At 31.1% G+C, this 20,146-nt stretch overlaps 1 protein-coding gene across 1 annotated transcript; it reads left to right on the top strand.

Annotated features, from left to right (window-relative positions):
- The first annotated feature begins 19,010 nt into the window (after positions 1 to 19,010).
- LOC128041266 (uncharacterized) lies at positions 19,011 to 20,143 on the top strand. Its single transcript, XM_052630923.1, has one exon. The coding sequence runs from the start codon at positions 19,370 to 19,372 to the stop codon at positions 20,126 to 20,128; it is 759 nt and encodes a 252-aa protein (XP_052486883.1). The 5' UTR covers positions 19,011 to 19,369; the 3' UTR covers positions 20,129 to 20,143.
- Positions 20,144 to 20,146: the final 3 nt, after the last annotated feature.

Genomic DNA, 20,146 nt, shown 5'->3' with positions numbered 1-20,146 from the left:
TGTGGCGGTGGTCGGAAGCCCAAACGTCGAGCTTTTAAGCCCGCTTCAAGGACCATCAAGACCAAGTCTTCATAGCCTTGGGGTCACGAGAGAAAAAACCGTCGTCGCCTCCTTGCCGATTTCGGTGACCAAGTAGGACTCGGCGACGATGCTCATGAGGCGATTCCGGTAAGATCCTTTCTCCTTTTCCCTTTTGTTTTTTTTGTTTAAAGGATCGTAAAAAAAGAAAATAAAATGAATAGAAACAAGAACGAAAACAAAAATCGGAGCCAGTAAAACCGAGTCAACCTTTTTTTCTTTTTTTATTGACCGTGTCGTAAAAGAAGAGAAGAAGATTACAATGTTAGCATTCGGCTCTTTATAGCCGATTTTTACAATATTTTGTTTCTATTTTGCTCTCATTTTCTTGCTTTACGCTTTTGCGTGTTTTCTCTCCTTTGCAGATGGAGCAGGTGCACGCCACGGCAAGTGATGGGACGTCTTGATGATGGGACAAGGGCGGTGGCAACAGTCCTAGCATGCGCCCTAGGGTTAGGTTTTTTTATTTTGCTGAAATTGTTTTAAGTTTGGGCCATGGTTGGTTTGGGTTTGGGCCGTTTGGGCCTGTAATGTCATTTGGGTTTGGGCCGTTTGGGCCTGTAATGTCATTTGGGTGGTGTTTAGGTGGGTAGTTAGGCTTGAATGGATTGTGGACCTTTGTTTAATTTAGGCCCGGGTAAAATTGGGCCTGTACACAAGGGATAAAATGGTATGCAAAAAATCCAATATTTTTACATAATGTAAAATTCAATAATATTACGTTGTAGGATGAGAGCTTGGGCTCGATCCTAAGTAACCACATTTCTTTCCTTGAATTATCCAAAAAAAAAAGTTATTTCCTTGACCCAGTTATAGATTAGAAGATTTAGTTTGTATAAATCATTATTAATTTAAAACTAATAATATGATTGACTTAATGAACTTTTTGTGTTTAAGACTTAGATTTATTTAGTTACTATTTTAATGGTTTTGTGATAGTCTTTCTTTTAATCATATTATACATTTGTTTGTTTAGTGATAATTGTATACATTAATTTATATGAATTTTTAAACATTTTAATTTTTCAAAATTTGACCCCACAATCAAAATTTTTGGCTCTGCTCTTGACTAGTTTGATTTTGAAAACCTTGAAAAATATGTTTGATCATCCAACTTTTAAAAATTATGTATTAGTCATTAATGTTATCGTGTTGTTACAATTTTTGTCACTCATCCATTAACTTTTGTTACCCCTTGTAATGAAATGATAACGTGAATTGGTGGCCTGATCGGTTCAATTATTGGTTCAATTCTAAAAACCTTATATGTAAGTCATGTTTCTGTTATTTTTTAGTGTTATATATCATGTTTTGCTTAGTTTATTATTGTGATTTAATTTAGAATCTTTTTGTTCGCATCCTTGCATGGTTTCTCATGTGATTCAATTTAAATAAACAACTAGGTGTTTGTGTTGTATTCTCGTTATATTTTCATGTGTGAAGTATTACAAATGTAACACCTAAAATATATAAGGTTTGATGAAATAAGTAAACAAGAAATGACTTAGTTTTGATGGTTATATAGTTAGTGTACTCCTTATAGATCTTAGGTTTTATCCACTCCTCTTCCATTTCTTTTATTTTTATTTTTCAGCAAACTAGGGTGAAAGTCACTCTAAAATAAATATTAAATTGAGTGAAAACTTACCAAGTATGAGCAACAGCTCAATGGTTAAACACTCCCCCATTTCCCCTCTTAATTTCGGTACGAATGGGAAATTACCTTGCAACCCCCCAGAGTTTTAAAGCCCTAAGAATTTAACCATTTTTCCTAATTGTAATTGAATTCTTGTTTTTTTTAAACCAAAACAAAATTTTATTTTTCTCAATTATTGCGATCAATTAAACGATCTTTCTCAATTTTTCCTCAAAACCCTCAATAATCTTGAAGGATCTTGAAATTCGTTATTAATTATTGCGTAAATGTCGTTTGAAGGACCCGTTTAGGTACCTCAGACCAGATTTGAACGTGAGGAACGTCCCTGGAGATCCTAATGATAGGTGTGTGTTCTTTTACAAGTGAATCGAGGTAAAACTATGTCTAGGATAGGGCCACACGATCTTCCACATAGGCGTGTGGACCACACAACCCATCACATATCCATGTCCCCTTGAAACCCTAGGTTATTTCAATTCTCACACGACCTGCCACACGGTAGGTTGATTTTGCAAATACCACATGGCCACAGTTTGTGACATGGCCGTGTATCCCTTCTACACAGTCTAGGGCTTTCCACATGGTCCAATCACATTACTATGTGTCCCTTTTTTTTAGATTTTACAGTTTTGCCCAAAAATTTTAGGATTTGATCAATTATTGAGTAAATGTCGTTTGAATGACCCGTTTAAGTACCTCAGACCAGATTTGAACGTGAGGAACGTCGCTGGAGATCCCAATGACAGGTGTGTGTTCTTTTACAAGTTAATCGAGGTAAAACTATGCCTAAGATAGGGCCACACAATCTTCCACATAGGCGTGTGGACCACACAACCCATTACACATCCATGTCCCCTTGAAACCCTAGGTTATTTCAATTCTCACACGACCTGCCACACGGTAGGTTGATTTTGCAAATACCACATGGCCACAGTTTGTGACATGGCCGTGTATCCCTTCCACACAGTCTAGAGCTTTCCACACGGTCCAATCACATGACTACGTGTCCCTTTTTTAGATTTTACAGTTTTACCCAGAAATTTTAGGATTTGATCAATTTAGTCCCTAAGTGATTTCTGAACTATTTTTAGCGCTTTAATTTATTCAATTGAGCCCCTAATAATATGAATTATGTTAGAAACCATGATTTAATGGACTGATTTAATATGAAATATATATTCGCATGAATTGTGAACAATACATAGGTTTATTGTTTCGGAGTTTGTATTGTATGTATAGTATGCCTTATGTCACCGTTAAACCAAACACATAAAAAGCATGATTTTTTCTTGTCACAAGCATATTAATTGCTACTGAATCGAATCATTATGAGCATATTGTTTGCTACTGTATTGTTCTGCTAAAACCATATTAAATGCTAGTGTATTGATCTGTTGAGCATGCCATATTCCATTGCATGGGGTGGGACGTTGTGAACGGAGGAAGTATTGGCAGTTTATTTGCATCTATTTTATTGTGTACCCACAACCACTGGCAGATTCCATCTGTGACGATCTTGTTGTGTACCCACAGCCATAGGCATATCCACCTGCGATGTTTTTGTTGTGCATCCACAACCTTTTGGCAACTATTACCTGCAAACATGTTGTGCATCCACTATCATTGACAGATTTTACCTACATTATTTTTGTTGTGTACCCACAACCATAGGCAAATTCCATCTACGACATTTTGTTGTGTGTCCATAGCCATTGACAGTTAATTTGCAAATCATTGTTGGTTAATCCATAATTCGAGGTGTTAGTGATTGGAATTCTGGGGAACTCCCATTGTGGTGTGTAGCGGTGGGATAGGATCTTTCTTATAAAATTGAAACTGTATAACATTTATGGAAGCATGTGCATACAAACTTGGAAATTTCTGAGATGATACATATACATATATATTTGGATGAGTATCATGTGAAATTGATATTTTGAAATTTAAATTGTAAGTTCTATGATATTATGATGGTTAATTTAAAAAATCGATACTTTGAACTGCTATTGGACTGCGACTATTCTGTGTGTTATTATTTCATATGTCTTACCAACTGTTTGCACTGATTTTCTTGTGATTGAATTCACACTGAACGCTCACCCCCATTAATTTTCATCATTATAGAAAATCCATCAGGTTAAGATGCAGACGCGGCATTTAGAGGGTCTTGGCTCGGCTTAATTATTAAAATATTCATATTTAATACTTAGTTTTTTTATTTATTATTCAGAGACTGTTTTATTAAATTCTGAACTATGGCATGGGACATAGTTTTGGGTTTTTCTATATATACATAGCTTGCATGACATTTATGCTGTTTTAGGATATTGAAATATGATTAATAATTAGTTATGCGTGAATCCTATTTTCTACTTAATACATATGTAAATACCACTTTTCCATTGCTAAAGTAAAACTAAAAAATTGAGTTGTAAATAAATCAGTAATTAACTAAGTTTTCTTCCAAAGGTAACAAATATTTTAAAATGATTGTTTTCAGAAACTCCGATAGCTTACTAGGCCACTTCGGTGGCTAGTGTAATATTTCAAATTCGGGTCTAACGTTTAGGCCAAGTTAAGGAGGTTACAACAAATTTATATAATTCTTTATACATTAATAATCCATGTTACATGAATTTTGATATGTTTATATATTTATTTTATGCTACTTTGTTGTGACATATATTTTAATTATTTGAAAATTTTTCATATCTTAATTTCATAGTTTGTTAATTTTATTAACTTATTCAATATTTGAATTATAGTTGATAACAAAAAAATTATATTGTTGTTAGTATTTATTAAGATACAACAAAACAAATGTAAAATCTAAAACTTGAATTCCATATAAGTTGAAGTGCAAACATTTGAAAGTCTTTAAAACCCATCCAATTAATTGATTTAATAATTTCTATAAGCTGCTAATCCTCCTCTACCAACAGATAATATTGGGTATAATTGTGAAACTATCCATTAATTTTTTTATTGTACTCGTATTTCATAAAAATTGAGAAGTCAATTCAATTGGATAATACTGTAAACTTTGTTATGAATTTTCTAACCCGAATTGTACACAAGAAATTAACAAAAATCAATAGTTAAATAATTTGGTGCAAAAGCATGTTATACTAGTGTTAAAATTTTGAAATTTCTTCCTTTTTTGCCTATGTTTATTTTAGGGAAGAGAGGAAAAGGAAAACCATGTTCATGCTTAAACAGGGTGTAGTTGGAATCAAAGCATGTGCTTTGTCTGCATAATTTGTATTAATATTTAATTCAGCTTCTTAATATGCATACCTCTCTTTCCATATTAATTAAAAAAAATGTCTGTTCACAAATTTTATGAATAAAATCAAAGATAAAGAGTTTGTGCACTTAATTTCTAATAACTATTCTTGGATTGGCATGTAACATAGAAAACACATCATGATTAAGCTAAAATGAAATTTTGATATTCACAACCACAAAACATTAATTCTTAATACATCCATACATTTTCTTTTAAATATTGTTTAACAAATTTAATTTTAGTTAGAAATTTCGCTTTTATCACAAAACGCATAGTATTTTTACTTAAATCGAGCTCATGAAATCACAATTAAAGAAATATTGATATATATATATATATATATAATCCTATAAATTTGTTTAATTGTACTTAATTAATATTTAATTTTTTTGAATTTAACTGAATTTGAACTTAAATTTCATCACACATATTGATATTTCTACATTATCTCTGTTAGAATTTAATGATATGGCACTAGAAATCAATATTATGATAATATGTGGTAACTTCAGATCATGATAAATGGCTGTCCATATTCAAACAAACCTAAACATTTGTTTGTCCAAATTCATTTTGAACTTGCTTTTTAGTAATTTTATATAATTTTATTTTCTAATAAAATATCAAGTTATTATTATTTTGAGATTTAAAATATATATAATCTAAAAAATTAAAATATATAAGTTTATAAAAATTATAAATTCTGAAATTTCTTTGCTCGAACGGCATCCTAAACTTAAAAACACTTAATCATCACTAAGAAATCTAAAAGAAAACTCAAAACTCAGACACCCCTACCATGGTGAATTTGACGTGCAAGAGTGGTAGAGAAAAAAATGGTGAAATCAAAACTACAAAGATTGAGATTTGTTAGAGGTTGACCTGATTAAGCAAGGAACAAGTAAAAATAGCAGAAGAAATTGAGAAATTGAACACACAAATTTAACGTGGAAAAACTCCTCCAAAGAGGATAAAAAACGACGGGCAAAAATAATTTTACTATAATGACAAAAGAAACGAAGAGTACAAAAAGATGGAGATAAAAACTAAATCCCAAAAACCTGAAAAACAAAGAACCCTCAAAACGTAAACACAAAATTCTCTAAATGTGTTATGAGTTCTAATATCTAATGGGTGTATTTTCTAAGGTTGGAAAAAAGCCTATTTATAGACTAAATTCATATGTCAAATAATAATAAAATAATCTAAACTAATCAGTGTTTGATTGAAACAAATAAACAAAGTTTAACTAGAAAATTATTTCTCAAATTTGACTGAAATAGAAGTCATACTTAATAAGATTGAAATAAATTTATAGTGAAAGAAGAAATGGAAGAAAGAAGGAGAGAATAGAATTATTATGTGTTTTATTCTAACAAAGAATACATACATATATTTATATACATTGTGGAGTTATGCCTCGTATTTTTGGCTTTTCTTCTCGCACTTAAACTCTATTTTTAGTTTCACACTTAAACTTTGATTAGTGTAGGTTATTTTAATATTATTTTACCTACGAATTTAGCCTATAAAAATGTCATTTTTCACCCTAGAAAAATAACTCATTACACATTTAGGTATTAGCTTTTACAAGCTTTCAGATAATTTTGTGTTTACATTTTGAGGGTTCTTATTTCAGGTTTCGGGGTTTAGTTTTATCTTCATCTTTTGTACTATTCATTTTTTTCGTTTTAGTGAAATTATATTTGCCTATTGTTTTTTATCCTCTTCGAAGGGTGTTTTTCACATAAAATATTTGTGTTTGATCTTTTCAATTTCTTTGTTATTTTACTTATTTGTTGCTTAACCGGGTTTATCCCCAACAAATTGCAACAAACTGATATTAGAGCTAGTTCAATTTTCGCAATCAACCTGTTCAGATATGGCAACAACAATGTTTGATATTGATAAGTTCGATGGCATCACAAATTTCAATTTGTGGCAAGTTCAGATGACGACAATTTTGATTCAGGACGATCTTGAGAAGGTCCTTACAGAGAAGAAGCCTGCAGACATAGATAAATCAGAATGAGATAGGTTAGATAAAAAGGCTCTATCCACAATTCAATTATGTTTAACAAATAATGTGCTGTAGAAGGTTTTGATGGAGAAAATGACATTCACCTTATGGAAAAGGCTAGAAATCCTTTACACGACAAAAGTCTTTAGCTAACTTATCAGTGCTAAAACAACAGTTGTACACATTCCGCATGAACGAATGTGAGCACTTTAGAGATCACATTAGTCAATTTATTACTCTTTTGAATGATTTAAAGAATGTTGAAGTTTAGATTAATGATGAAGATCAGACTATACTATTATTGTGCTCTTTACCCTCTTCATACAAGTCTTTCATGGAAACCTTGATTTATGGCATAGATAATCTCTCATTCGAGGATGTAAAGAATCATTTGTTGAGTAAAGACAAACTTGACAATGAGTTTGGTTCAGATAGCAAGTCAGATAGGCAAGCCTCGATTTTGGTAGCATCAAGGAAGCGAAACAAGAGATGTCGCTATTGTAAGAAGTTAGGTCACGTTAAAGTAGATTGTTACAAACTACGAAATAAAAGGGTTGTTGAGAGCAACAAGGAAGATTTAGTTGGTGCTAATTTGGCCAATGACAAGGGTGATGATTTCTTATTAGTGTCAACAAGTGAAAGCTATGAGCTTACATCCAAGTGGATTCTGGATCCGAAGTGTTCTATTCATATGTGTCCCAACAGGGACTGATTCTCCACATACAGTTCAGTTGAATGTGCAGTTGTGCACATTAGGAATGGTTTACCCAGTAATGTAATTGATATTGGTATTGTTCAAATCAAGATGCGCAATGAGACAATTAGGACACTGTCATATGTCAAGCATGTACTTGAGTTAAAGAAAAATATCATCTCCTTGGGAATTTTGGACTCGAAGGGTTGTAGAATTAACATCGAGTCAAACAACATTAATGTATCCCGTAGAGCTCTCATTTTGATGAAAGGTAAAAAGATAGGCAGTCTTTATGTTCTAAAAGGATCAACGGTGACCAATGAAACAAAACGTCCCTTGTTTGTCTAGAAGTTGAAGCCAACTCATTTGAAACGGAGACAACTTGGTCATAAGAGGGAAAAATATATGATTGTTTCGTATAAGAGAGGTTCTCTTTTGGATGCAGGTTTTGAAAAGATAGGGTATTACATTCGTGGAAATTAGACCCGGGTCAGTTTTGATTTGGCAGTGCACAAGTCGAAGACTAGAAGACTTCTAGCTTCTAAACACAACTTCGACTCAGTTAATATCGTGCATAATTCGAGATAATCCCGTGGTGAACTTTGCAAAGAAGGCGTTGTGGAAATATGAGTCAAGGTGGAGATTTGTGGAGTTATGCATTGTATTTTTTGGCTTTTCTTCTCCCACTTAAACTCTATTTTTAGTTTCACACTTAAACTCTTATTAGTGTAGGTTATTTTAATATTATTTGACCTATGAATTTAACCTATAAATACTCTTCCACCCTAGAAAAACAATCAATTACACATTTAGGTATTAACTTTTACAAGTTTTCAGAGAGTTTTGTGTTTACGTTTTGAGGGTTCGTATTTTGGGTTTCGAGGTTTAGTTTTATCTCCATCTTTTGTACTCTTCATTTTTTGTTGTTTTAGTGAAATTTCTTTACTTGTGATTTTTTATCCTTTTCGGAGGGATTTTTCCACGTAAAATGTTTGTGTTCGATCTTTTTAATTTTTTTGTTATTTTACTTATTCGTTGCTTAATCGGGTTTATCCCCAACATACATGTTAGTGTTAGTTCTCTAAAAAAAATCTAATCAAATTTAAATCCTTACAAATCTACTACGTAATCTTCTATAAATATTTGATATTCTTTAACCACATATAATCGATTGATTATGCCTAGCTTGTTATAAATATAATGATTCACGGTCCATTTAATGCTTTTGCAAATATATCTCCCAATTGATCTCATGTTTTGACATAACTTGTTGATACAAGTTTTTGTTGAATCTTCTCGCAAATAAAATGATAATCAACTTCAATATGCTTGGTTCATTCATAAAACACTGGATTGGAAGATATATGAAGAGCAGCTTGGTTATCATACCATAGCTTTGTTGGCAATGACGCTCAGAAGCCTAGTTCATTCAATAATTGTTGTAACCACATAATCTCACACACAGATTGTGTCTTAGCTCCGTATTCTGATTCTGCGCTTGATCACGATACTACATTTTGCTTCTTGCTTTTCCAAGAGATTAGATTCCTTCCAAAAAAGACACAGTATCTTGTAGTAAACCTGTTATCCATCTTAGATCCTACCAAATCTACATCTGTAAAGAACTCAATGTTTGTGTTCTTATAATTCTTATATAAAAGACCATGTTCTGAAGCTCATTTTAAATAGCACAATATTTGCTCTAATGCTTCCCAATGTTTACTTGTTGATGAAGACAAAAACTGACTCACAACACTTACAGAATATGCAACGTTAGGATGAGTAATCATGAGATAATTTAGTTTCCTAATTAGTATTCTATACTTCTCAAGGTCATCAAATAGATCATTATCTCCATTCAATTGAAAAAGCAGGGATCTAGCTATTTTGAGAATGTGACTAATTCTTTCGTTTACCCCTACCGTTTTGAAGAGTATCGACACATGAAGATTGATAAATAATATCATTTTGAGTCTTATAAGTTCTGAAGGCATCAATTTTTTTTTTTTTTGCATTATCACTTCATAAAATACGAACTTAAATAGTAAACAGATTTTTTATTTCAACACAAAAGGAAAAATAGATAGAAAATAACTCAAAACGGTTTTTCATTAAATATAACCAAGTCACATGTGAATAATCTTTCATAAAAGTAACAAAATAATGAAACCCAAACTTTGAAATAATAGGACACTGACCCCAAACATCATAATGAACTAACTCAAATGGAAACTCAACTCTTTTATTGGCTCTAAGAACTGAAGAAAGAGGATGATGCTTAGCAAATTGACACGGCCCACAATCCAATGATGACAAATTTTGAAAATGAGAACACAATTTCTTCAAGAAAGGTAAGGAAGGATGACTCAACCAACAATGTACCTTAAAAGGTGATTGCATACTAGAGTAAGTAACATATCTCGATACTTGTGTATCAAGAACATAAAGACCTCCAATTTTGTTACCCCTACCGATAATGTACTTCATCATAAGATCTAGAAAGAGACAATGCTTGGAAAAGAATGAGATAGATTAGTTTAGAGCACGAGTTAGCTTACTAATAGACAATAGGTAAAAGGAGAAATCAGGGAGGCTTAAAACAAAGTTTAGAGTAATAGATGATGCAAGGCTAACGATTCCAGATCCAAGGGCATAAGAGTTTGACCCATCTATTAAAATAACTTTAGGAGTACTCGTATCTTGTTTAAAAGTAGAGAAGAGATTTGGATTACCTACTATGTGATTTGTAGCACCAGAGTCAATTACTCAGTTGGATGATGAAAAAATGAGGCACTTAGTGGAGTTACCTAACTTAGAAATAGCAGTAATAGGAGTGGTTTTTTCAAATGGTGGAATGGTCTTGGTACTTGTTGTTGCAACATCTGTTGATTGTCATATTCTCGTTTTGTATTGAAGCTTTTGGCAATAACGTTTGTATGGGTAGACTTATGACAATAATAGCAGACACTTACCGTTGTCTCCTAGCTATGACTAGCACTTCCCTTATCACAACCGGTTGGTCCTTGTGTCTTATTACCATGGCTCACCAGTGCTTTACTATGAGTTTGAATAGAATATGAGTTTTCGGTCCGCAATATTCTCATGAAAGGCATCTTGTAATGATGAAACTCATAATAGCCATTTGTTCCTGTTGGGTTTGTTGTACTTTCACATTCGAACTAAATGGTAATAGAACATTGAGTTCTTTGTACATTCTCTTAAAAGTCCATAAAATTAGTTGTGAGAGGCCTGTCTTCAGTTTTGGACGATAAAACGCTCGACACACCTCATGCATACGAGAAATATTTCCTTTCCCATAATACAGAAATCTAAATCATCCATCAATTCCTTAATGCATTCACAATGATTAATCAAGGCAATTACCTTACTGTCAGTAGAGTTTTTGATCTACAAAAATAATAATGCATCGTTTTTCAGCAAAGCCTACTGGGTCTCATCAGTTGGGTGTTGACCAAGGGACCATCCTTGTCAATATTTCTTAAGTAAATCCAGACCGTCTTACTCCAATCAAGATAATTAGATCCATTGAGTTTTGTGTTTCGTAATTTTAGACATCACTTGGATCATCTCACTCACAACTACTTTCGTGTCAATCATCATATTTGAATCAAATAATACCAAATATCGCACAAATTAAAGAAATCGAAAACCAATACTACAGTAGCCAAATCAAGTCAAACAACCCAAAAGACAGACAAAAAAAAAAAAGTGTCGTGAACAGTACCCGAATCGTCCAAAAACACCAAATGAAATTTGAAGTCGTTGCCTATCAAACACCTGAACCTATAGGATAGATCGAAATCTGAGGTCAACAGTGGAAGCGAAACCCACAAAACATCCAAACATTCCACGTTCGAAATAATGAAACACGAACTCACTAAGTTGAGGCAAAAAACCTGATACATGAAATGAAATTACATAGTGAAAGAAGAAATGAAAGAAAGGAGAGAATAGAATTATTGTGTGCTTTACTGTATCAAAGATTACATATATACATGCTAGTGCTTGTTCTCCAAGGAAAGAAATAAAATCTAATCAAATATAAATTCCTACAAATCTGCTACGTAATCTTTTATAAATCTTCTATACAAATATTAGATATTCTTTAATAGAGACAATGGAAAAATCAATGGAGAAATTTACTTACCAAATTGAAGTTGACGGAACTGGATTGGAGAGAATTTGAGAGGCAATCAAGAGAATTTTGTGTAATAGATTTTAGTGTGCAAATTGTTCCCTCCAACTAAAAGTTGCCTCATGGTCTATTTGCTCTAATGCCCTTGGGCTATTTTCCTCTTAAAGCCTCCTACTAAGGGTGAGTGCGTTTACCTGCGGTTAATGTAAAAACAGCGGTGACGGTGAGATTAGATACTATAGCGATACTGTAGCAAAAGACAAAAAGTAAGTTAAATGCACCGCACCGCACCCAATCACCCATCCAAACCCACCCTAATACTAATCCAAGTTTCTACCTTTATGACATTTGCCTCACCGATTTTATTTTTCTTGCAAAATAGTCCATCTCTCAAATTCTAATTTTCTTAACACTAACCAATTTAATGTTAATTTCCAATGATCACCCAACTCAATACCCATTCTCAAAAACCTCTCGAATAACCAATTCCGACACAAAATACAAAAGATCCTTGCTTCAATTCTAATTCGAGCAGTGATGAGAAAAAAGTGTTTTATTTATTTATTTAAATTATGGGTGGGCAAATGGTCCATCAAGAGGTAGGAATGGAAGATTAAATGCACCATCTCCAAGATTTGATTTGAGAATAAAATTGAACTCTTGTTCTTGTCAAATCGTATGACAAGCCATTTACTAGTGTCCTCCGTTGTGGGGTGCAAAATTTTCAAAACTTCTCAATATCTTGACAGAATTTGAATTTTCTTAATTTAGAAATTTTATCTGAAGTTGGACTTGGCATCAATTACTTCTTTTATTTCTTTTTGTTTTATCTCCCTAACTTTAAATTTTCCTTTTTCCCAAACACATTTGGATTTATTTTTTCATTCCTTTCAAAAATGCTTTTTACAGCATAAATAATATTAAACATATAGTTTCTGAAGTCAATTAATGTTATCCAATATATTTTATATAATATTTGTATTGAGTATACAATTTTCAATATTAAAATTTATTTCAAATATATATGACATTATATATTTAATTTTGTAATATTATATTTTAACATCTAAAATATTGTTTATATATTCAACTTAAATTCCGTAAATAATTTATATTAACTGCTTAAAGTATTTTTATTGAAATATGATAACATTAACTAAATTGATTATCATTTAAACATATATTTTTATTTTACAAAAATATCTAAAATTAACCATTTATCTTTTCAAAATTGTTTCTTTCACAACATTTAAATTTTAAATGAAAATTTTCAAAACATTTTTCACAACAGATTTCCAAAGCGATGTTAAATCAACTCCAAATATTATTGTAACTTTTTGTGTAACTAATGTGCCCTTCATGTTCGTTTTACAATTCTTAAAATTAATCTTTTCGAAATATATAATTATTGTTTTTAACAATATTATTTTTAAAATTTAAATATGAGCACTCTATTTAAAAATATATTATAAAATAAAAAATGACATAAGCACTGCTATACCAGCAGCAAAGACTTTTTTTTTATATATACATAAAATTATTAGATATATAGAAATGAAAAATTTACACCTATATATATACATTTGTGAAAGGCTGGGCAGTAGGGGAAGGCGAAAGCATTGCAATGCACCACCCTAAACACTGGAAGATGCTGATTCTGAGATGACAATTCTTAACCCCAAAAGCTTTTTTGATCAGAATTGAAAACTCATTACCATCTTTGATTTCCTCAAAACTCGAAGAATGTGCTGTGCAAAGAAATGGGTGCATCACCTATTTTAGGATTTTTACTTTTTCACTTCTTTTTGGGGGAGGATTTTTTTGTTTTCTTTTGGGTTTTTTCTTTTATTTTTCTTACTAAGCTATGTTGAGATAATTAGATTAGACTGCCTCTTCACAACTTTTTAAACTTTCATTTCTGCGAATTGAGAATTGTTTGGGATATTAATTGTTAGATTAATTAATTCATAAATCGTTTATTTAAAAGATTGATTGAAGCGATGATTAAACTTGTTTTCTATTTTAATATATATTTATCATTTCTATAATTTTTAATAATTTATTTTAAAAACCTTACATTTTATGTAAAGTATTTATGCGCTTTGTCTAGATTTATTTTTGACTTCAGTTTCGTCATATTTTGAGATCTTGTCTGAGTTATATTAATTTAGAGTAGGTTCGATTTGTGCTTTGTAATGATTAACATCTCTTTAATAATTATGATATACAATATTTCTAATTATCTATTAGTATGATTATAGCTATTATAAAATAATATATATATATATATATCTAAAAGATTAGAAATCCAATGAATGGATAAAATAGTTTAAAAATGTCACAGGTTATTGTATTTTTATAAATTTAAAATTTAGTTTTCGTATTTTTGTTTTAGAAATTTAGTCATTTTACTTTTTAGATTTTAAAATTGATTCAATCGTTAACACTTTTAGGGTTAAATTTGTTGGTGTGAAATTTTGAAAAAATTCACTTGGTAGCAATGTACCTAAAAAATGATGTTGTGATGAACTTGAATTTAACAAAACAATATTAATAATAACAATTGAACCTTAATTTTAAAATCTAAAAATAAAGAGATTAAATTCTTAAAATAAAAATACATGAACTGAATCGAAAAATACAAAAAGTTTGCAAATTTTAAGCACAAAAATTCAATTCAACCAATAATAAACCAACAAAAAAATTGAATGAATTTAAAACAAGTGAACATGATAAAGACTTTTAACCTTTAATCATTATTAAAATTCAACAATTAAACCAAATATGTATTTTATTAATTAATACCATTTGAATCCTTATTAGAAAATGTATACCATTTGAATCAAGTTTATGGAAAATTTATTTTAATTTTTTGTTTTAGTTAAAATAATTAAGAGGTCCTGTATTATAGGAATTGGATTAAATCAGTCTTTCTATTATTAAATGTATTAATTTTATCCTTATACTACTAAAAAGAATCAAGTCGAGATTGAAATAAACATTTATTGTATAAAAAGATGTCTTGAAAATTATTGTTCAATTGTAATTTAATTTCAAATAAAATATTATATTTACGAAACTATAAAACTTTAAAAATATTAATTTTGTTAAATAGTAAATCATAATTTTAAAGTAATAAATATTAACTTCAATGTAATTTGACATTAATATATAAATTAAATTAACTAAATTAATAAAAAAAAGTAATATGATAAAATCCGTATAATAGATGTAGCTATCAAAAGACATTGCTTTTAGCTGCAAAAGAGTAGATAGTTTGACAAGACTAAGTGTAGTTTGGTTTGTTGCATTGCCTTAGGACTGAGTGACGGTGATTGGTTGTCTGAGGCTGACAATTTCGTTAGGGTAGAAATATAAAATAAATAACGGCAAAATGAAAGTCAATGATATGACTTTGGTTAAGTTAGTTGGCGAAGCCTTAGCTGCAATCTATGTCACCCCCCACTTGCCTTTGTATTTTGGACCATCCATTCCATTCCCTTATAGGCTTAGTTGGCTTCCACTTTCTTCTTCTTCTTTATTTTTTTCTTACACTTTTCCCACTATCCTATGTTTCATTCTTCATTTTTCTTGAAATTTCTTTTTATTTTTTTATTGTCTCATGTTATTGTTTTTTATTGAAACTTTTTAATTTGCATGTAAAACATATATATTTTTTAATTATAAGGACTTTAAACATATTTGAGGGAGGAAGTTATATTTTTGTTGATTATATTCATTTTTCTTGATTCAATTAGAACTATTCATAGTTCTTTCTCGACCCATATAATATATTTTTAGTGCTTTTGTTGTTACAATATAAACAAAATTGTCACATATATGTTAAAAAAAGAAACTGTAAAACTCGTGGAAATGGATGCATATAATTTTCATTTTGAACTCACCTGCCATACTTGACTCCTTTTATGTTGTTTACCATATGCAATTATATCATTCTTAAATACCACCCCCCATTGATGGTTTCCTTGTGAGATTAATTTTCAGACAATTATTTAATAGTTAATTAGGTGGATATAGGCTAAATCCACCGACTGATGATCTAAAGGCTTTTTAGGGTTTAGCTTCTTGGGTTCTTCTCATTTGGCTAATAATTATATTATAAAAATTCATGCACGAGCTCCTCATGCTTAATGTTCAACAATGAGTTGTAATTGTACCCTTTTTGCTGCAGATTTGAAAGGGGTAAAAGAAAAGACATTTCTTCTTTATAGGGTTTTTAAAAAAAAATGGGATTTTGATAGCTATGTTATGTAGGTTTAAAAACAATATTAGTCCTAAGCATGTTTGTATGTGTCCTGGGGTTCATTTTTCAAGGTCATATGTGTATATATATATATATATGTAGTCCTCTATTATTGTTTTGTTAATGAATCATTTCTTTAATTTTGTTTTGCAAGTTGTTAATTAGGTTTCAAAAGTCACCCCATTTTTCATGGAAACAATATTTTAAAACTCTATATTTACATCTAATAATTCAAAAATAAATACACAATACTAAATTGATTTTTGTAATTTAGAAATTTATTTTTTAGGGTTAATACAAATTTTTATTCTTAAATTTTACAATTTGGTTTACTTTGATATTTATATTTCTTTTATCCACTTCAGTACCTAAATCTTTAATGCCCGAACTTGAAAAATATATTAAGTTTGATAATTTTATATCCTCGGATTGTACCACGTCATTAGGCCAACTTTTTACGTGATGATGTAGCACAATATTAGAGCGTTAGGTCATTAAATATTTATATTTTTTTCAAATCAAAATGAACCTCGCTTAAGTTAAGGTATCAAATTTAGGGACCAAAAATTACATTAACCCTTTCTTTTACAAACAACACCTCATTTTTCAAATATAGAAAATATTATTAATATCGAGATTAAATGGTTAAAGTTATTCTGCTTTTAAGATAACTCAACTTCATATTCATAATTGACATTATCCAAAACATTAACTACTTCCAACTTGGAAGATAAAATAAGGATTATAAACTTTAAATTTGCATTTCAAAATTCATGTATATATTGAATAAGTCTAGCAATATAGGCATGGTTGGGGTTGGAGTGGAAACCAAAGGCATTTACAAGTAACACGTGATTAAAGGTATTATATGATGATTAAAATCAAGAAAAGGAAACCTTTTTCTGTCTTTGACTTGCCCCGTCTTTTTTATTCAATGTGTTGTGTTGACAAACATCATCCCCACACCCTAAGGCTTATGTCTCTAAGACTACTCCACCACCCCCATTAACACCCTCAATTTTATGTATACCTAAAACACTCGTATGCTCAAATTATAGCAAACCTCTTCTCTTTAGCATTTGCCATTCATTCTCTCATGGCTAAATGGCCAAAACACAATGCTACCTTACTAGATAGTTTTAAAATTTTAAAGGTGGACTTACACAGATAGTTATTAAATTACAGGTAAATTTTTGTTTTGGTCATTGAACTATTCAAAAATTTTCATTTAAGTTATTGGAGTATTAAAATCAATGTTATATGGATTTCTCTGTTTATCCTGTATGCACCAATTGAAAGCTCTCTTTCTCTTTTTCTCTTTAATAATTCAGTTTTTTTCGTGAAACAACTTTGGATGTCACGAATTTGTAAACCATAATTCAAACAACTATTTTCTTCGATCTTGACATTGACCGTCAAATCGACTTGGGTCAAGGTATATTCTTCTACTCATCGATGGGTACTGATCAATTGTATCGATTGTCAAATCGTTACTTGGAGCTCCTTGGCAGAATTTAAAAAAAAAACTTAACAACCCAGTAATTCAAATAAAAAACTTTTGAATAGTTCAATGATGAAATTACAATTTTTTTAGTTGACTAAAATAAAATTTTACTAATAATTTCATGACTAATGGTGTAGTTTACCCAAATTTTATAGTGAATTAAAATATAGTAAAATGTAACCTAACAGTATCATATAATAGAAAATTTTCTTTTATCGAAATTGTGATACTCATTGTCGTCATAGTTATTAATCCCTTCACCATGGAAGCTCTCCGAAAAGATAAACAATTGATCATGAAATGTGTTTCATTCTCATGAGCGGACATCAAACTCCGACCACATAATCAAAAGATTGTTAGTACATATATATGTTTTGTTTTGGGGTTATCAAAGCATAGATAATGACCCTTCATACTTATTAATGTTTCTACCACATGAAATCTAGCAGAAATAAAGAAAGAAAAAAAATCCACCTACATGTTGAAAAAAACATCATCATCTAAGCTTACTATAAAAGCAAAAAAGGTGAAATTTTGAAACCCCAAAAGAAAAGAGAGAGAAATATTAATAAAAATGGTCCCAAAAAGTGGTTGAAATTTAAGCTATGGGATGTCATCTTGACTTAATAGTAATGGGCTGGGTACCATGTACCAACAGTTGGTAGTTGCTTACATTTAGCTCTTCTTTTTCTAACAAGTCAACAAATGCCAGTTTTAGCTTTAGGCCCAATTTCCTTTCTTCTTTCAACTAAAAATATGTTATGATATCAAAATAGATCAAATAAATATTTTAAAAATACATCAACATATATAAAAAAATTTACATGATTCTTGAATTGGTATATAAAATTTTTTGTCTTCTAATTTGATTTGATTTGTTAAATACTAAATTATGTCTTAGTTATGAAAATAATATTTTATAATAAAATAAATATATCAACTTTTGCTTCATAGTTGATAGTGATACACCTTTATTTTTTTCTTTTTCCAACTTCTGAATTGACCAAGGCATGTTATAGAATAGACTTTTGTCTATTTAATTTATGGATATAAAATAAATATTTCATACACGAGTTTTATTTAAATTTATTAATTTCGATGTAATAATAATTAAAAATAAAAAATTTTATATGATGACTTGATGATTAAAAGTGTTCATCATTTTAAGTGTAGTCTGAGTTCAATTGTATTTACTGAGAATAATTGAAAAAAAAGATTGGGATGTTTTATGAGGAAGGAAAGTGCAAAAAAAAAAAGAGAGAATGAAAATGGAATTTCATTAAAGAAAGTAAATGTATATATATAAAATACTTTTCTTTAAGCTCTCAAAATGTTTCCATTTGTTTGATTAGTAGGAATATTTTATTTGGAAAGAGAGAAATGATCCATTCACCTTTCACCTTTCACAGTTCACATTTCAATAGAGCCCCATCCCCCAAAAAACCAAAAACCAACAAAACCATATCAATTTTCCCCTTCACTTCTCCCACACAAAGACATCACCAAACCCCAACTCTCTTTCCTTCCTCCCCCTAACCCATGCCTTCTTTTTCTTTCCTTTGGATCTGATTTTCTCTCCCTTTCCATCCCTCCAAACACTGTTTTCCCCCTTCCCATCCTTTGATCCAATCCAAACCCAGATTTTGTTTGGCTTGGTTTTGATGGTTCATTTGTCCAATTTGAAATGGGAATGCTCATAAAGAAAGCATGAGCAAAAACCCCATTGATAGAAGCAACAACCAGAAAGACAAGGATTCCACCCAAGGAGAAGAGGGGACAGAAGGAAACAAAGGTCAAGGGCAAGTAGTTGTTCAAGTAGTCGAAGAAGAAGAAGAAGAAGAGTATTTTTACGAATCCCTTGATCGCATTGCTTCTTCTAATTCTTGTTCTTGTTCCAACTCAACTACTCCTTCGTCTGACTCAGATTCCGACCAAGTTACCCGTTCCAGCAATGCCCGCCACCCATTTCCCGTCCCGAAATTCCCCATGGCCGTTTCCAAGTTCGACATCTGGATCTCAGAACCCGCCTCCATTTCCGAGAGAAGAACTTGGCTGCTCCGTGAAATGGGTCTTAGCCGCGACTCCGGTCTTTCCCGGTCAAGACCCGGCTCAGAAACGGAACTGGGTCTGGGACGGGCAATGGGTGCCGGTGATGCTGGAGGAAGAGGAGTGCAGCTTGAGAGAAGATCAGTTTCTTCGGATCGGTTGGTAAAAAAAGTGTCAGAGGAGCAAGATCGTGGAGTTGAAAAGGGAAGTAGTTCCTGTGGAATTGTACGATCGAAATCAAACGGTGATTGTAATGAGCTTGCTGTTTCTTCTTCTCCTTGTTTATCTGTCTGTCCCAATTCCTCTTCGATTCTTTCTGTTGGTTTATCTTTTGTAAATAACAATAATAATACCGAATGCGATCGTATTAATGTTGCGGCTCCTAACTTAAGAACCTGCGAAAGCAATGGGTCTACTTAGGTAAGCCGCCCACTGGGC

This window comes from Gossypium raimondii, chromosome 1, assembly GCF_025698545.1.
Source record: "Gossypium raimondii isolate GPD5lz chromosome 1, ASM2569854v1, whole genome shotgun sequence".
NCBI lineage: Eukaryota > Viridiplantae > Streptophyta > Magnoliopsida > Malvales > Malvaceae > Gossypium > Gossypium raimondii.
This window is presented reverse-complemented; position numbering and strand designations above follow the sequence as displayed.

Excerpts from the sequence above, each read along its gene's own strand:
- LOC128041266 (XM_052630923.1), top strand. The coding sequence starts at position 19,370 with ATGAGCAAAAACCCCATTGATAGAAGCAACAACCAGAAAGACAAGGAT.